General features: G+C 39.9%; 1 protein-coding gene across 6 annotated transcripts in view; it reads right to left on the bottom strand.

Annotated features, from left to right (window-relative positions):
• msps (msps cytoskeleton-associated protein 5) overlaps positions 1-18746 on the bottom strand; it is a 374587-nt gene that overhangs the window by 29408 nt on the left and 326433 nt on the right. For all 6 annotated transcript variants that reach the window (XM_068388223.1, XM_068388221.1, XM_068388222.1 and 3 more), the window contains 12 exons: positions 17945-18125; positions 8273-8385; positions 7978-8155; positions 5901-6100; positions 5541-5692; positions 4952-5170; positions 4457-4640; positions 2376-2573; positions 1486-1722; positions 1163-1325; positions 660-829; positions 126-344 (listed from right to left, as the gene is read on the bottom strand). In XM_068388223.1, coding sequence (XP_068244324.1) covers positions 126-344; positions 660-829; positions 1163-1325; positions 1486-1722; positions 2376-2573; positions 4457-4640; positions 4952-5170; positions 5541-5692; positions 5901-6100; positions 7978-8155; positions 8273-8385; positions 17945-18125 — 2214 coding nt within the window. The remainder of the gene's footprint in view (positions 1-125; positions 345-659; positions 830-1162; positions 1326-1485; positions 1723-2375; positions 2574-4456; positions 4641-4951; positions 5171-5540; positions 5693-5900; positions 6101-7977; positions 8156-8272; positions 8386-17944; positions 18126-18746) is intronic.

Genomic DNA, 18746 nt, shown 5'->3' on the forward strand with positions numbered 1-18746 from the left:
ACGAGTAAAATGTAATTTCAATAAGACTCATGATGTAGTAATTTTTAAAAAGTTTTCCATCTGTAAATAAAAACAGCATCAGATACGGAAAGTGATGTTAAAACAAACAAAATGAGCAAACTTACTGTTCGAGTGGCAGAAGGTGCTCTCGTGCCTTTCTTGAGACCCGCACCAGCTCCACGGCCAGCACCTGCCCCACTAGATGGAGTTGTACCTTGTCTCTCAGCTGCCCCTCCACCACGTCCAACACCAGCAGCACCTGCCTTGCCCTTAGGTTGCGGGCGGGCTGGCAAGCTCCCTTTGGCTTTTTCTAGAGCCTGCATTACAGTGTTCTTCGAAGATGGCTGCAAGATAAAAATCATTCAAATATGTTGGAATATTTCTCTGAAAACTAACATGCAAATGGTAATTTAACAGGAAAATGTGAAAAATACCCAGAATGTATAAAAATCAAATGTTGATTGTTATTGCAAATCTACAAACTAGGCAACTTGAAAGATTAACAGTGAGAAAATCTGATATAAACAAAGCTGCTGCAAAACCCAACCTTGCCTTTCAAGTGGCAATTCTAAAAGTAAGGAAATAATAAAATATTTCTGGTAACCTTTAAATTTTACCATCATAAAATCAGTAAATTAATCATATAAATATCTAATTACCTTAATCTGGCTGGTGTGCTTACACATTCCATCGTACCCCAGGTGAAGCATGAATGGCAAAACTGCTTCATTAGCACCCTTTCTAACATCAGCATTACGATCTTCCAGGGCAGTAATCAAGTAAGGGGTGCATGCATGGAGTTCCTCTTTATTTACACTCTTTGGTGGAGCTGTAAGAAAATGTTTAGTATCATTCAAAGTAAATATAGTTCATCATAAAACCTACCTTGTAGATACATTATGATTGCCAAATCATTTGGGTTTATTTCTGAAAGAATAGATAAGTATAACACTACAAAAACTTTAAGTTATCTACACTTGTTGCTAATAACCATGTCTTCATGAGAAATAATTATTACTGCAATAACAAAGTCTGTGGTTACTTATGTCCTTTTTAGTTATAACAATTCACCTTTCAGGTACTCTGACCTTTCAAGAGAAAACCAAATGACTGAGTTTACAGGGCTCTCTTAACTGCAATTACTAGTGATATGTCTACTCACCATCTTTAAGCTTTTCTGCCATCCAGATGAAAAGTTCTGCTTTGAGAAAGGGGGAGCCAGATTTCAGGGCATCTGCAAAAACTTCTCCATCTATGGTCTCCTTAATGCCAACCTGCTCAACCCAAGAATTTAGGGTACTTAACGCTTGTTGCCGAATATTTTGCTGTGGATAAACGAAGATGAATTAAAATAATGCAGATATTTACTTGGATATAGAGATGAACAACTAATTAGAGAAAGTAGGGCAGTCAAGCACCCAAAATTTAGAAGTAAATTAAGTACAGCACTATATTTTCCATTGTAATACTGTATATCATACTCACTTTGCTGTCTCCTAGTGCAGTCAGCATTCCTGGGACAATGGTTCTAGTATGAGGTTTGCAATTTGGACCTAGCGCTGTAGAAAGCAAGGAACTTATACGTAGTGCTTCTACAGCAATGTTTTTGTTTGAGTCATTCATTTTGCTACACAGAGCTGCAGGAAGCTCTCCAATATCGCCTTTAATGAATTTGGCTTCCGATAAGATATTTGATATCTTTTGTAGAGCTTCATTTCTAACCTGCAATGTAAAAGGATACAAAAAAATACAGAACCACCATCAAATCAAATAGATGCCTTTTTTTGCAAAAACTCAGACTTAGATTTTGTAATTTGAACTTTAAGCATTCTTGAAAGATTGATTTGGGTATTAGATGTCACAATCTAGAAAGGTTCAAGGGAAATTTCTACCAAGATTAACATTCAAAAATTTCTATAAAGTAGCCCCTCATCTTGTCAAGAAAGTTTTTTGGTGGTTTAGCCTTCCAACATACAAATTTTAGAACAAAATCAGATAAAGAAAAAAATTGCTAAGTACAGTATCCAGATCAGGTGAGAAAAAATACTGTAAAATACAATCTACACACCAACATTTAAGATATCCTAAATTTAAAATTTAACAGTAATGCCATATAATTCTAAAATACAGCACATAATCTTTTATTTCCTGAGATTTCTCAGCAAATTGCTTGTCTAAAATGGCATCGTAATAAAATTTATCCCAGTACATCATACATACAACAAAAAATAAAACAAATATAACACCTACTATTCTAAAGACAAATAGTGGATGGTCTAGTTATAACTTTCTCACACTCTTGATAAATAGAATAACATATGAAAGGTCACAGCTTTGGTAAACCCTAACTATTTGTTCCATGAACATGTCCTTACCTTCCAGTTTTTGTCTGCAATTTCATCAAATAAGTTACTCGTGAGTTGTTCGCTGATGTTGACTCTTGGCACCATATCCTGGGCATTAATAGCTGGCTGACCAGTGTCCACACTGTCAGACTCATTTCCCCCATCGTTTTCTGTGCTACCTGTTCGTTTAACTCCACGAATTGGAGCAGGTGGGGTTTCTCCATTTTTCTGAAAGTTAAGACAATCATTACAATCAGATAAGGAAAGAAAATGCGGTTAAATTTCAATGGATAAGTAGTATTGGAAGGATGTATGGAATTTGGGCCATCATCAAATACGAATCAAACAAGCTGATTATTTACATTACCCAACATATTCTTCCACATATATAAACTTTTCTTTAAGCGCAAAACAGAAATGTGAGAACTTTTCATTTTATTATTATTATCATCATCAAATGCTAAGCTACTACCCAAGTTGGAAAAGTACGATGCTATAAGCCCAGGAGCTCCAACAGGGAAAATAGCCCAGTGAGGAAAGGAAATAAGGAAATAAATAAATGATGAGAATAAACTAACAATATCATTCTAAAAACAGTAACAGCATCAAAACAGATATGTCCTATATAAACTATTAACAACGTCAAAAACAGATGTCATATATAAACTATAAAAAGACTCATGTCAGCCTGGTCAACATAAAAACATTTGCTCCAACTTTGAACTTTTGAAATTATACTGACTCAACTACCCGATTAGGAAGATCATTCCACAACATGGTAACAGCTGGAATAAAACTTCTAGAATACTGTGTAGTATTGAGCCTCCTGATGGAGAAGGCCTGGTTACTAGAATTAACTGCCTGCCTAGTATTATGAACAGGATAGTATTGTTCAGGGAGATCTGAATGTAAAGGATGGTCAGAGTTATGAAAAATCTTATGCAACATGCATACTGAACTAATTGAACGACAGTGCCAAAGATTAATATCTAGATCAGGAATAAGAAATTTAATAGACCGTAAGTTTCTGTCCAACAAATTAAGATGAGAATCAGCAGCTGAAGACCAGACAGGAGAACAATACTCAAAACAAGGTAGAATAAAAGAATTAAAACACTTCTTCAGAATAGATTGATCACCGAAAATCTTAAAAGACTTTCTCAATAAGCCAATTTTTGGTGCAATTGAAGAACACACAGGCCTAATGTGTTTCTCAAAAGTAAATTTGCTGTTGAGAATCACACCTAAAATTTTAAGAGTCATACAAATTTAAAGAAACATTATCAATATTGAGAGCCACCATCCTTAACAAATGACTGGCATGACAATTCTGGCCTTCTTATTACTTAGCACTAGAATGTTCCATACCTTTACTAAGTTCATTTGTTTATTGAAGAGAAAAATTTTTATGGGTAAATGTCTATCAGACCAAGCTAAGCTTCTAAAAAAGAAACAATATGAACACAAGGGGAGGTTCATATAAATAAAAACAAGAATATAAGTAGAGAAATTCATCAAACCTTTTACATTAACCTTGGAATCATGCAGATAACCAATAGGGTTGCATATATCTGCATTCTTATACATTACCTCTTCAAATTGTCTTATCTCAAATGTGCTCAAGCCTGAGATGGGTCAGATTGATGTCATACCTTCTACTCAGATTATAGCTAAATCCCAACCTGTCTTTTCATATCATCTTAGACGATCAGAATAAGATTTATAGTTTTTATGACTTTTCCTGTCACAAGGGACCTTCATGGTTAAAAATTTGCATCTTAGGGTAATTTTATAAAACCTTCCTGTCAAACACTCAATTTCCTTGCATTCCTGTGTGAGCCAAAACCATAGACCTTGGCTATAATGCTTTCTAACAACTACTTTTAATCCATTTACTTTGGTCTTCCCTCACTTAGCTGACTAACTTCACATACTAATTTCTTTCACTTGTAATTCTCAGTCCAAGTTTACATGTGTCAATGAGTAATGTTAGGATTGTATTTTATAATTTTTTAATGCATCATATTTTCCAGAGTGAAAGTGGTACCACACAAAAACTAAAAAACAGGCAACCCTGGATAACCATTGCAAAAAGATGAGGCAAAACTTACCTTCTCAAACTCGTCATCTATCTGCTGTAACAGAGCTGGTCTTTCATCAACAAAGAAAACTCTGAGGGCAGCACCCATATAGAGGAAAATAGTTCCACACAAAGATACTCCGGCCATTCTTACACCAGGATTGGTGTGTGCCAAGGCCTTCTTGATATCTCCAATAAGTGCCATGGGTTGTAACCTGTAAAAAGAAATTAAATAAAAATTAACGAAACTAAAACTAATGTTCTTAAATTATGAAAATATACATATAAAATTGGAAATGGCTAAATACTTTTGAAATTCTGTACATGATAATGGATGTATTCATATGTATAACTTTCACAGTAATTTACAAAAGAAAAAATAACTTAGAAAATCTACTTAGAGTCCAGAGGGAATACAAGAAAAAAAATCAAAAGAAATTAACACAGCTAGTGGATGATGAAATTAACTATTAATACATCAATGGCATCTAGCACTTTGAAAAGCTCCAAAGCAGTTCATACTTACACAAATCCAAACTCCAGAATGGCATCAGACATCCACTTCAAGGCAACCTCTTGAATTTTTGGATTCTTCTGCTCAAATGCTCTGTTCATAACTTCGGAACCAGTCCATTGAAGCGTTGCCGCTTCAGCAATGGCGATTAGCACTTCTCCACATAATGGGCCATTTTTGGAGTCTGCCAGCTTTTCAACTAGCTCCTGGATACATATTTCACCTGATCGTCTGTAAAATGGTAAAATGGAATAGCTTCCTTTACCAGTAATGGCTACTAATTATTCTAAAAACAAATTTAGAAACTTCTCCAATGAAATTAGGGAAAATAAAATGAACCCTCTACTGTAAACTTCAGCCAAAGCCTACTTTAAATAATATAAAAGTATTTTTTTCCTTTGCAATGGTTCAAAACCCTATCATCTTCATAATGCCTGGAAAACTATATCAAAATCATCATACAAAACAAGTTCATCAATAAAAGGTAATTTTTTTTTAATTTCTGAAACCCTGACATTAACTAGCTAAAAAAAAACGGGACAAAATATATATTTTCCATAATATTTCTTAAATATGGATTACAAATCTTCAACTTGGTTACCTAGTAAAATTTGAATTTTCGGCAATGATCTTAAGCGCCTCCAATCTCAATTTGAGCACCTGGAAGTTATTATCCTTGAATCCAGGTTTCTGAGCAAGCGTAAGCACCAGTGCCTGGGCTGGAATATCATCTCGAGACAATCCTTGAACCGTCTGGGTGGGATACATAAAAATATGAAATAATATAGAAGTTGATCATTATGATTAGATAGTTTTCAGGAACTTTATAAGCTAAAATACAGCGTTAAAAACTCAAAACATTTCAATAACTAAGGAAAAGTAATTGAATCTGATATGACACACTGCCCATGAAATTTCAGTCTTAATGATTGCTCAACCAAACCCAAAATATAGCACTAACAGTGTTAAAGGTTTCCATAGACGTCAATCTCGTCTTCCAGTTAGGATCTGTCAACCCAGAGACAACTTCCTCGGGCAACACTTCAGCAGCCTTTTCCAAAGCTTCATCTGTTGACATCTCCAACTCCTGACACTCATCTGCAGCACCACCGCCACCTCCACCGCCGCCGCCTCCTCCCCCACCACCACCTTTACCTCCAGCTGTCAGACAAAGTACATTTGTTAAATTATTCAACTTTCTTAATGGTTTGAGTCCTACTAAAGAGTTACATGGATTATGAGAAAAGCAGAATTACAAATTACCTACACTACAGATGGAAAATTAATAATTAGTCAATTCTTTTAATCCAACAAAGAATTTACCTAAATCACCAGAAAAATACAATGAAAATCCAAAATGTTAAGCACTTGGATAATGAACTCCTTGAAAACTCCTACAATAAGTCATATAACCCTAATTGTGAACCTTCAAATTTTGAGATTATGTACTAAAGAGAAAATTTAAAACCTAAAAACCTCTGAGTCATACAACGCAAGATCTAAAGGAAGGTGCCTGTAAATTTAGAAGTATAAAAACTATTACATTATTACATACTAGAAGCCTAAGAGAGTTGAATACAGTAAAAGAGAGCCCTTAAGGGGACCGTCCGCTATGTCTTGCATTTTTTTCTTCCTAATTATTCAAAATTCACAATTTCTATCCGTCCACTCTGTCTTGCGTTTTTTTTTTTTTAATTATTCAAAACTCACAATTTCTATATGTTTTAGACATGTATATATATATAACATCTTCAACTTACAAAAATTTCAAGTCATTTGATCAAAAACTCTGATTCATTAGAAAACTTATGATTTAAAAAAAAAATTAAGGTACATTTTTCTCCACTAATATGACGCCAATCGTATTGAAAATCATACCAAAAAAACTTCTTTATAAACCAAATAATTCTGTAAGACAGAATTTCAATTTTCCTTTTTCTTTTATTTAATGAATTTTTTCTTAATTTTCTTTCTCTAGATGCAAAATAATCATGAAAAAAAAGAGAAAAAGGAAAATGAAAATTCTGTGAAGCACAAACTGTGGGATTTTTAATCCTCTTCTCAATATCTTTCTCTCTACAACTGAACAAAAAATAACCAAGAAAAATGTAACGAAACACGAATAATTATGTTTTTGAGTTATAAGCTCCCAAAGTTTTGCAACAAAATTTTTACTTTTTCTCAGAAAAAGCAAAATAACATGATAACCTTACATTGTACTTATATTGTTTATTCCTATATGAAGGCTCCTTAAATGGGTTATTCAAACCCTAAGTTCACTAATACACTTGGAGTGAGGGTGTCAAGAGTTGCCAAAGTTTTAGTTAGAATGTTCCAGCTTGTACTCTTCTTCATGCTTCCCTCTCTTCTTGGTTCTTTTTTGTTGCTCTCTGCTTGCTTTTTGTTCTTTCTTTGACTTTAGGTAACAAAACTTGCTATAAAGTTCACGAGGACGTTCTTAAAACACAATGTACATACGAACTACAAGCAAACAAACACACGTGCATCACAACTTTTATATACGTTTTTTGAAACTCTGGCTGGTCTTCTACTAAATCGTAGTCTGCGTTCGCCTACCCTCTCCCAATGCCTTTCAACTCTGACAGATGTAAGAGATTACGAAACACGAGTGAAAAAAAAGCTGAATGTATGCAAAATTAAACACAGAAAGAAGTTTCTGTCAAACTCAATCATGCAAACGACGCATTTAGGATGACGGCATCATTCAAAGACTGCTTTTAGAAATAATTGGATGAAACTTCTGGAGAGCATGTACAGCATGTTTCTGCATACGTAGCAACAATAACTTGATTTTCTACATTTTCAAATTGTTACTTTAAAAGGCCCGACTTAAAAAGGTACTAGTACGTTTGATAAAGCCCTAAAATTCTGACCAGTGTCCTGCAATACTGGAATTGACAAAAACCTCTCAACACATGCACCCCCCAAAAGAAATACTTAAAATTTCCATTTACAAGGATAAGGCTTAAAATCAAAATGATGAAAATTATGGAAAAAAAAAGGGTCATATAACCTACGTTTCTTTCCTTTCGCAGCACCACCAGTTGTTGCTGGTCTCGAACCTCCCCTCACTACAGGAGGAGCAGAACCACTGCCACTCGATTCTGATTTAACTTCTTTTTTAGCTGCAGCCTTTTTGGTCTTGGGGGCTGCAATCTTGACTTTCATTTCAACCTTCTCTGAGGCCTCTTTGATCTGGAATGTGAAGTTAGCATCAATACCATTCATTTATAATTGCATCATGCTTCACTTGAAATATTTTTCAATCATTTTTACCCTTGCATAATATATGAGACAAGTGTTTTGATATACTTTTTGCATTTTGAGATCATCCACATCAGCAATGAACGCCATCATTATTTTCTCTCCAACCACCTTCAAGGCCGTTCCCAATGCTATAGCCGACTGTTCTCGTACATTTGCATCTGCAATATAGATGGCCATTATTACTAGATAAACAATAATAGAATTATGCATAAATAAAATGTTATTTTTATTAATAAAATAAATTTTTGAATATACTTACCCGATAATCATGTAGCTGTCAACTCCGTTGCCCGACAGAATTCTATGGAGGGATACGCCAGCTATCACAATACTAGAAGGGGGTGTATTTACCAGCGCCACCTGTGGCCAGGTACTCAAGTACTTCTTGTTGACACCTCCTCAATTATTCCTCGGTCCACTGGTTCTCTATGGGGAGGAAGGGAGGGTCGATTAAATCATGATTATCGGGTAAGTATATTCAAAAATTTATTTTATTAATAAAAATAACATTTTTCAATATTAAACTTACCCGATAATCATGTAGCTGATTCACACCCAGGGGGGTGGGTAAAAAACCAGTGTACAAGACTAAAGGATAGCTAAGTATCCCGTATTTCATATAATCAGTTATCCACAATAACAATGAAATAATAAGTACCTGGTAAGGAAGTCGACTTGAACCGTTACTCTGCCTTTAATAAGATCGTCTTCCTTACTGAGCGCAGCGTTCCTCTTGGGAGGCTGAATCAACTCAAAGGTGCTAAAGTATACAGGGCTGTAACCCATACTAAAGGACCTCATCACAACCTTTAACCTCGGCGCTTCTCAAGAAAGAATTGACCACCCGCCAAATCAACAAGGATGTGGAAGGCTTCTTAGCCGACCGTACAACCCATAAAAAGTATTCAAGAGAAAGGTAAAAATTTATGGGATTATGGGAATGTAGTGGCTGAGCCCTCGCCTACTACTGCATTCGTTGCTACGAATGGTCCCAGGGTGTAGCAGTACTCGTAAAGAGACTGGACATCTTTGAGATAGAATGATGCGAACACTGACTTGCTTCTCCAATAGGTTGCATCCATAACACTCTGCAGAGAACGGTTCTGTTTGAAGGCCACTGAAGTAGCCACAGCTCTCACTTCATGTGTCCTTACCTTCAGCAAAGCAAGGTCTTCTTCCTTCAGATGAGAATTTGCTTCTCTAATCAGAAGCCTGATGTAGTAAGAAACTGCGTTCTTAGACATTGGTAGAGAAGGCTTCTTGATACCACACCATAAGGCTTCTGATTGTCCTCGTAATGGTTTTGACCTTCTTAGATAGTACTTAAGAGCTCTAACTGGGCAAAGTACTCTCTCCAGTTCGTTCCCCACCATGTTGGACAGGCTTGGGATCTCGAACGACTTAGGCCAAGGACGGGAAGGAAGCTCGTTTTTAGCCAAAAAACCGAGCTGCAAGGAACATGTAGCCGTTTCAGATGTGAAACCTATGTTCCTGCTGAAGGCGTGGATCTCACTTACTCTTTTAGCTGTTGCTAAGCACACGAGGAAAAGAGTTTTTAATGTGAGGTCCTTAAAAGAGGCTGATTGGAGCGGTTCAAATCTTGATGACATTAGGAACCTTAGGACCACGTCTAGATTCCAGCCTGGAGTGGACAACCGACGTTCCTTTGAGGTCTCAAAAGACCTAAGGAGGTCCTGTAGATCTTTGTTGGAGGAAAGATCCAAGCCTCTGTGGCGGAAAACCGCTGCCAACATACTTCTGTAACCCTTGATCGTAGGAGCTGATAGGGATCTTACGTTCCTTAGATGTAACAGGAAGTCAGCAATCTGGGTTACAGTGGTACTGGTTGAGGAAACTGCATTGGCCTTGCACCAGCTTCGGAAGACTTCCCATTTAGACTGATAGACTCTGAGAGTGGAGGTCGTCCTTGCTCTGGCAATCGCTCTGGCTGCCTCCTTCGAAAAGCCTCTAGCTCTTGAGAGTCTTTCGATAGTCTGAAGGCAGTCAGACGAAGAGCGTGGAGGTTAGGGTGTACCTTCTTTACGTGAGGTAGACGCAGAAGGTCCACTCTTAGAGGAAGAGTCCTGGGAACGTCGACCAGCCATTGCAGTACCTCGGTGAACCATTCTCTCGTGGGCCAGAGGGGAGCAACCAACGTCAGCCGTGTCCCTTTGTGAGAGGCGAACTTCTGAAGTACCCTGTTGACAATCTTGAACGGCGGGAATGCATACAGGTCGAGATGGGACCAATCCAGCAGAAAGGCATCCACGTGAACTGCTGCTGGGTCTGGAATCGGAGAACAATACAAGAGGAACCTCTTGGTCATCGAGGTAGCGAAAAGATCTATGGTTGGCTGACCCCACAGGGCCCAAAGTCTGCTGCAAACATTCTTGTGAAGGGTCCACTCTGTGGGGATGACCTGACCCTTCCGGCTGAGGCGATCTGCCATGACATTCATATCGCCCTGAATGAGCCTCGTACCAGCGTGAGCTTTCGATCTTTTGACCAAATGAGGAGGTCCCTTGCGATCTCGAACAACTTCCTTGAATGAGTCCCTCCCTGCTTGGAGATGTAAGCCAAGGCTGTGGTGTTGTCGGAGTTCACCTCCACCACCTTGTTTAGCTGGAGGGACTTGAAGTTTATCAAGGCCAGATGAACTGCCAACAACTCCTTGCAATTGATGTGAAGTGTTCTTTGCTCCTGATTCCATGTTCCCGAGCATTCCTGTCCGTCCAGTGTCGCACCCCAGCCCGTGTCCGATGCGTCCGAGAAGAGACGGTGGTCGGGGGTCTGAACAGCCAATGGTAGACCTTCCTTGAGAAGAATGCTGTTCTTCCACCACGTTAGAGTAGACCTCATCTCTTCGGAAACAGGAACTGAGACCGTCTCTAGCGTCATGTCCTTTATCCAGTGAGCAGATAGATGATACTGAAGGGGGGCGGAGGTGGAGTCTCCTTAACTCGATGAACAGGGCCAGTGATGAAAGTGTCCCTGTTAGACTCATCCACTGCCTGACTGAGCATCGGTTCCTTCTCAGCATGCTCTGGATGCATTCTAGGGCTTGGAAGATCCTTGGGGCCGACGGAAAAGTCCGAAAAGCTCGACTCTGAAGATCCATACCCAAGGAGACAATGGTCTGGGATGGAACGAGCTGAGACTCCTCAAAATTGACCAGGAGGCCTAGTTCCTTGGTCAGATCCATAGTCCCTTTGAAAATCTCCAGACAGAGACGACTTGTGGGAGCTCTTAAAAGCCAGTCGTCTGACGGAGCCGGACACAAGATCATGATACTGCTGCACAGTCTGTGAACTGTCAATCATGGGCAAGCGAGGAAGTACAGTGACAACCCGAATCTGTCTAGACTGTCTGGGTCGTACAGACAACTCCTTAACGGGTTGCTGAGGTTGCCGCACTGCGTCACAACAAGTCACTTCTGTTGGTTGTTGAACGTCTTCCCCGTGACACATTGACTCCGTAAACAAAAAATCCTCTAACAAGGACTAAGCTTGGACTGCATGTCATGCCACACAGCTCAAGGTCTATGGGGGAAGGTGTGGTAACAGACGGGATTAGCGACTGGAGTGGAACCATAACCTTCCCTGTAAGCATGTTATGCTTAAATAAAAGTCCATAAGAGGTTATGCAGCTAAAGGTTCCCTCCAAATGACAGAGTCCTCAAGGGAATATCAGAAGGAGGGAGAAAAGAACTTTCTCATCTACAGGGACCTTATCCTAGAAAAGCTAAGTTCTCTGAGTGAGGGTTCACTGGTGCAAAAGCAGCAGACTAGAAGGCAACGTTATGAAACTGCTTGACAGTCTAGTGAGTTGGCAACAACCCAAGATGTGTGACTGAGAAGCATGCGGTAAGGTATGCAGAGCATGATGTATGCAGAGTATGCTGTATGCAGAGCATGCTGTATGTAGAGCATGTTGTATGCAGAGCATGCTGAATGCAGAGCATGCTGTATGCAGAGCATGTTGTATGCAGAGCATGCTGAATGCAGAGCATGCTGTATGCTGAGCATGTAGTAAGCAGAGCCTGCTGTAAGCAGAGCCTGCTGTAAGGAAAGCAGAGCGTGTGCATGGCGTTTAACATTTCTCAGAAATTCCATGACCAGTGCTAGAGTGCTTTATGCATGTTTGCATGGGGATTAAAAATCAACATAATGTTTACCTTACATTCATAACTCATGATTCATATTTTTGCCATGGTTTGAAAATGGAGGTAAGGTATGCTGAACAGCAGAGTCATAACGAGCTGGAACAACAATAGTTGTGGTTTCCTCTTCAAGACTCTGTTGAGGGAACACCTGAGGCTCAGTCTGCAAAGGCTGAATAAAAGACAAGCAGAAGGAAGGCGCATGGGTGGAGGAGGCTGACTCCTAGCATGAGTGGTTGAACCCAAGGGTTGCGCTTGCTGAGCGGTTGGCGGAAGCGGAGTAGCAAGTTCCAGTTCCTGTGGTGTGAGCGGAGCGCGATGAGGAAGAGGCTGCGCAGAACAAGGTAAATGTCTCGCAAGCTGAGGCTCCTGAGGCGCAAGGCTAAGGTGTTGTGGTGCTTGCCTTGTGGAGGGTTGAGCTCGCTGCAGCAAGAGCTGAGGAGACTGACTCATGGACGGGAGAGGTTGTTGTACCTCAACCGAGTGTTGCATCACTGGTGGAACAGCAAGTGGAGGCAGAGGAAGAGAGGTATAATCCTCCTGATCCCATTGTAAAGGTTGCCTTAAGGAAGGCGGAGGCTGAACACCACTGGGAACAGCAAACTCAGCACGTGGCTCAACATCGTACGCCTGGCAGGTGATACTGCGATCAGGCGGAGCGAGCGTAGTCGGAGTGAGTGTAGGCGGAGGCGGAGGAGCAACACTCTCAGCCCGACACTCACGCATCAAGTCCGAAAGCTGTGCTTGCATGGACTGTAGTAGAGTCCACAACATCGTACGCCTGGCAGGTGGTACTGCGATCAGGCGGAGCGAGTGTAGGCGGAGGGAGTGTAGGCGGAGGCGGAGGAGCAACACTCTCAGCCCGACACTCACGCATCAAGTCCGAAAGCTGTGCTTGCATGGACTGTAGTAGAGTCCACCACATCGTACGCCTGGCAGGTGGTACTGCGATCAGGCGGAGGGAGTGTAGGCGGAGGGAGTGTAGGCGGAGGCGGAGGAGCAACACTCTCAGCCCGACACTCACGCATCAAGTCCGAAAGCTGTGCTTGCATGGACTGTGGTAGAGTCCACAACATCGTACGCCTGGCAGGTGGTACTGCGATCAGGCGGAGCGAGCATAGGCGGAGGGAGTGTAGGCGGAGGCGGATGCGCAACACTCTCAGCCCGACACTCACGCATCAAGTCCGAAAGCAGTGCTTGCATGGACTGTAGTAGAGTCCACTTGGGGTCGGCAGAAACTACAGTAGGCTGAGGTAAAGCCTTAACAGTCGAGCTCTGTTGTGGCAGAACCTTACTCCTCTTAGGCGGAGTGCATTCAACTGATGACTGAGGAGAGTCAGAGCTAACCCAATGACTGTGAACACTAACTTCGTACGTCTGGCATAGGTCTGGACTTTACGTTTAAAAGGTCTTGAGACCTGAGACCAGCGTTTTCTCCCCTAAATTTCTTCTGCAGACGAGCAAAATAAGGGCTCAATCGTCTGCGGGTGGGAGTGACGGTCTCGGTAAGACACGCCCACAACCACCGAGGATACTTCTGTGCGCCGATCAAGGCCTGCTGAACCCTTCTGCCCTTCGACATTGCTTCTCCCCTGGGCTTGGGAGCTTGCAAGAGGTCCCGGACTGGGAGGACGACTGGCGCGCACAAAAGTACCCTCACGCACAACACTGACATACTTTGCGCTAATCACTTATCACTTTGATTTCTGTTTGCACTTATTTCACTGAACTCGAAACTTTAAGTGGTTTGTACCTGAAACACGCAATTCTATCCTTTTTCAAAAGTTAGTAATTGCGAAAACAGAATTACAAAGTAACAGAAAAATCTAATGAAAGATAATTCAGTGGCTGGAAAGAGACTAAACACTAGATCACTCTAGAAACGTTTAGTTTCTTCCCCTAAAGAGACTAGGGAGAAGAGCAATAACGATAACTACGTAAATCGTACGCCTGGCAGGCTTGAATGAAACGTTTATCCTCTTTCTCCCTCCGTCTCTATCTCTCTCTCTCTCTTTCTCTCTTGACTTAGAACCTGAGAGAAGAGCCCAATCATATATATCGTTAAAACATATTATTGTTAAAGGAAAAAACTGAAAAGTTCCTTTATTAGGATCAAAACCATTAAGTTAAGAAAGAATGAACAAAACGCTAGACACGGTTACTCTTACTGCAACGTGAAACCGTGAACATTCTTCTCTATCGTAACGATAGAGTGCAAGTTGAACGTTCTGAACGTCAACAACTGCAGAGACAAAACAAAACGTTAGTTCAACTTTGAAAACAGTACGAGACTATCAAAGAAATTCTTTCAAACTCTGTGGCGGAAATAGCATAATATAATAAAAGGAAGTTAATCTATAACTTTTGTTAAGCAAAATAAAGAAAGAGAGTCTATACTCTCTAGACACCAACACTTCCGTCTAAGGGAAGGGTCGGCCATTGAAAGGTGAACGAGAGTTATTACTCTCTACGCCACCATAATTAATCAAATTAATTCCAAAAGCTAACTAAGCTAATATAGAAGTTTCCAGTAAAGCGACAGCCGAAATCAAAGAGAAATACTTCACCAAAGTCGTGAAAATACTCCAAGAACATAAGCGTATCCCAGAACGTCTTGCCGGAAGCACGACAGAGGAATAATTGAGGAGGTGTCAACAAGAAGTACTTGAGTACCTGGCCACAGGTGGCGCTGGTAAATACACCCCCTTCTAGTATTGTGATAGCTGGCGTATCCCTCCATAGAATTCTGTCGGGCAACGGAGTTGACAGCTACATGATTATCGGGTAAGTTTAATATTGAAAATTGTGTTGTCAATGGTACCAGTAGATTGGGTCTATGCATGTATTGTACCACTATATAAGGGTAAGGGAGATGTGCATGAGTGTTGTAATTCAAGAGGTATTAGTTTGTTGAGTGTAGTTGGAAAAGTGTATGGTAGAGTACTGATTAATAGGATTAAGGATAAAACAGAGAATGCAATCTGGGAAGTACAGGGGGGTTTTAGAAGAGGTAGGGGTTGTATGAATCAGATTTTTACAGTTAGGCAGATATGCGAGAAATATTTAGCAAAAGGTAAGGAGGTGTATGTTGCGTTTATGGATCTGGAGAAAGCATATGATAGAGTTGATAGGGAAGCAATGTGGAATGTGATGAGGTTATATGGAGTTGGTGGAAGGTTGTTGCAAGCAGTGAAAAGTTTCTACAAAGGTAGTAAAGCATGTGTTAGAATAGGAAATGAAGTGAGCGATTGGTTTCCGGTGAGAGTGGGGCTGAGACAGGGATGTGTGATGTCGCCGTGGTTGTTTGACTTGTATGTTGATGGAGTGGTGAGAGAGGTGAATGCTCGAGTGCTTGGACGAGGATTAAAACTGGTAGACGAGAATGATCATGAATGGGAGGTAAATCAGTTGTTGTTTGCGGATGATACTGTACTGCTAGCAGACACAGAAGAGAAGCTTGACCGACTAGTAACAGAATTTGGAAGGGTGTGTGAGAGAAGGAAGTTGAGAGTTAATGTGGGTAAGAGTAAGGTTATGAGATGTACGAGAAGGGAAGGTGGTGCAAGGTTGAATGTCATGTTGAATGGAGAGTTACTTGAGGAGGTGGATCAGTTTAAGTACTTGGGGTCTGTTATTGCAGCAAATGGTGGAGTGGAAGCAGATGTACGTCAGAGAGTGAATGAAGGTTGCAAAGTGTTGGGGGCAGTTAAGGGAGTAGTAAAAAATAGAGGGTTGGGCATGAATGTAAAGAGAGTTCTATATGAGAAAGTGATTGTAATAACTGTGATGTATGGATCAGAGTTGTGGGGAATGAAAGTGAAGGAGAGACAGAAATTGAATGTGTTTGAGATGAAGTGTCTGAGGAGTATGGCTGGTTTATCTCGAGTAGATAGGGTCAGGAACGAGGTGGTGAGGGTGAGAACGGGTGTAAGAAATGAGTTAGCGGCTAGAGTGGATATGAATGTGTTGAGGTGGTTTGGCCATGTTGAGAGAATGGAGAATGGCTGTCTGCTAAAGAAGGTGATGAATGCAAGAGTTGATGGGAGAAGTACAAGAGGAAGGCCAAGGTTTGGGTGGATGGATGGTGAAGAAAGCTCTGGGTGATAGGAGGATAGATGTGAGAGAGGCAAGAGAGCGTGCTAGAAATAGGAATGAATGGCGAGCGATTGTGACGCAGTTCCGGTAGGCCCTGCTGCTTCCTTCGGTGCCTTAGATGACCGCGGAGGTAGCAGCAGTAGGGGAGTCAGCAGTATGAAGCTTCATCTGTGGTGGAAATGTGGGAGGTTGGGCTGTGGCACCCTAGCAGTACCAGCTGAACTCGGCTGAGTCCCTGGTTAGGCTGGAGGAACATAGAGAGTAGAGGTCCCCCTTTTTTTTTTTTTTTTTGTTCTTGTTGATGTCGGCTACCCCCCAAAATTGGGGGAAGTGCCTTTGGTATATGGATGGATAAATAATTACCTATTATTAGCCTTAATATCTGATAATTTTAACTATTGTGTATTTGATAGTTTAAGAATAAAAAAATAACAAATAACTACTAATCTTTTATGACAATATTCTACACCGCTTCAGAAACTTTTCCTTTTGCTAAAGAACACATACTTTCAAGAATTCTTAGTCACTACTAGTTTTACAATTTCTCCAGATAACTGCTTACAAACGAACTCCTTCATATCTCAGTTTTTTAATCGTGTATCTTCCAACATTACTTGAATTTTATTATGTATAATTTCACTCTATTACTCTGACCACTTTATTAATAATAAACCTCTCAGGAGAGGATGATAAAGGTCTTCTATGAATAACATTTCTGAAATAAGAGCCACCTACAGCCCAGGATTTACCATGCAAAACCATAAAATGGCCCTTAAGATAGCTTTTCTTTTAACAATATCTTTTCATGGGGGAAGCATATTTACAGATGTTATCTAATTGAGAGGAGACCGAGTAGTTGCAAGTCTCAAAGAGGGATGTAGCTTCCCTAAAGAAAACATACAGCACAGTCATGACCTACAAACTCTAACCTATTCCCAAAGGTAGCAATTGCACAGACTTCCCATGAAATGGTTCAAATTTCTAAACATTTTGCATAGCAATTTTTAATTGTTTCTATCAATGATTTTGGTCTATTTTATATTTTTGTATTACTTTCTATTCTGTACCAAGCTGATTTTCCTAATGAAGTCCTGATGCTTGTAGTTGCTTACTGTACAAATAGGTTGGCGACTGGTCATTAAATAATAAAAATAAATAATATAACAATCTAATGCACAATGAAAATTTATAGGAAAATTTTGTGCCTCAATAATTCATATTGTGATTGAACTAACACTTTCATAAAAGGAGTCTTGACCTTTTAATGCTAATACAGCCAAATTCCCTAATGGCATTGGTACTCAGTACATGATTCAAGAAAAGGACTTGACTTGGAATGTTTGGATAGTAAAAACTTGCTTATCTTGATTATACTTAAAATACTATAGAAGAAAACAAAATTACCTAAGCTTTAAAACATAATTATACATAAACCTAAAGTAATAATGCTGTAATAAACCAACCTGATTCATTTAGAGTCTTCAAAAGGTCAGTGGTGAAGGCCTTGAGAAGCTTTTTATTCAATATCGCAGGCGTACAATAACAGAAGGCCCGTCCTAAAAAGGCTGCAGTTTCAGTCTTAACTTGTGGATTTTTATTGTTTAGAGCACCACATACAGTCTCCTGAATGCTCTCCAAAGTAGTCTATAAGGAAAAATTAAATATAAAGAATGAAGCATAGCTAATTATTTAATGTAAAAAGCTACTTAAATAATTAGGTGATAATAAGAAGAGCAGTTTAGCTATTCGTTAATTCTAGACAGGATAAAACATTAAAAAAAAACTTTTATCAAGCCTTTGATATTCTCGAGTTACAAAATTCTTCAGAGTACAAAAACACACACACATGCACTTCTTTAGCCTAAGTCCAGATGATACTGACTTTAAAGAGCTGTTCCAAGTAAAAGGAAGTTCTGTACATCAGCTCTGATATGACTAAAGATAATGGACCTTCATGGATCTAAAACGGTCAGTACAGAACGGCTTGACTGAAAATGAGCAGCGCTGATCAGTACCATAACAATAAAGTCCCAAGAAACCTAATTTCTCAACAAAGGACAGTCAGGACAGTCAGTACAGAGCTGCTCAACTGCAAATGAGCAGGCCTGTGCTAATTAGTAACATGGCACTAGAATCCAAGAAACCTTATTTATTAACTAATAAAGACTAGTGTAATGTCAATTTTGCATACAAACAATGCAACAGGACAAAAGTTGCACTTGTTGGCTTTGAAGGATCCAAGCTCATCCTCTGTAAAAGAATCTA

Source organism: Palaemon carinicauda, chromosome 15, assembly GCF_036898095.1.
Source record: "Palaemon carinicauda isolate YSFRI2023 chromosome 15, ASM3689809v2, whole genome shotgun sequence".
Classification (NCBI taxonomy): domain Eukaryota; kingdom Metazoa; phylum Arthropoda; class Malacostraca; order Decapoda; family Palaemonidae; genus Palaemon; species Palaemon carinicauda.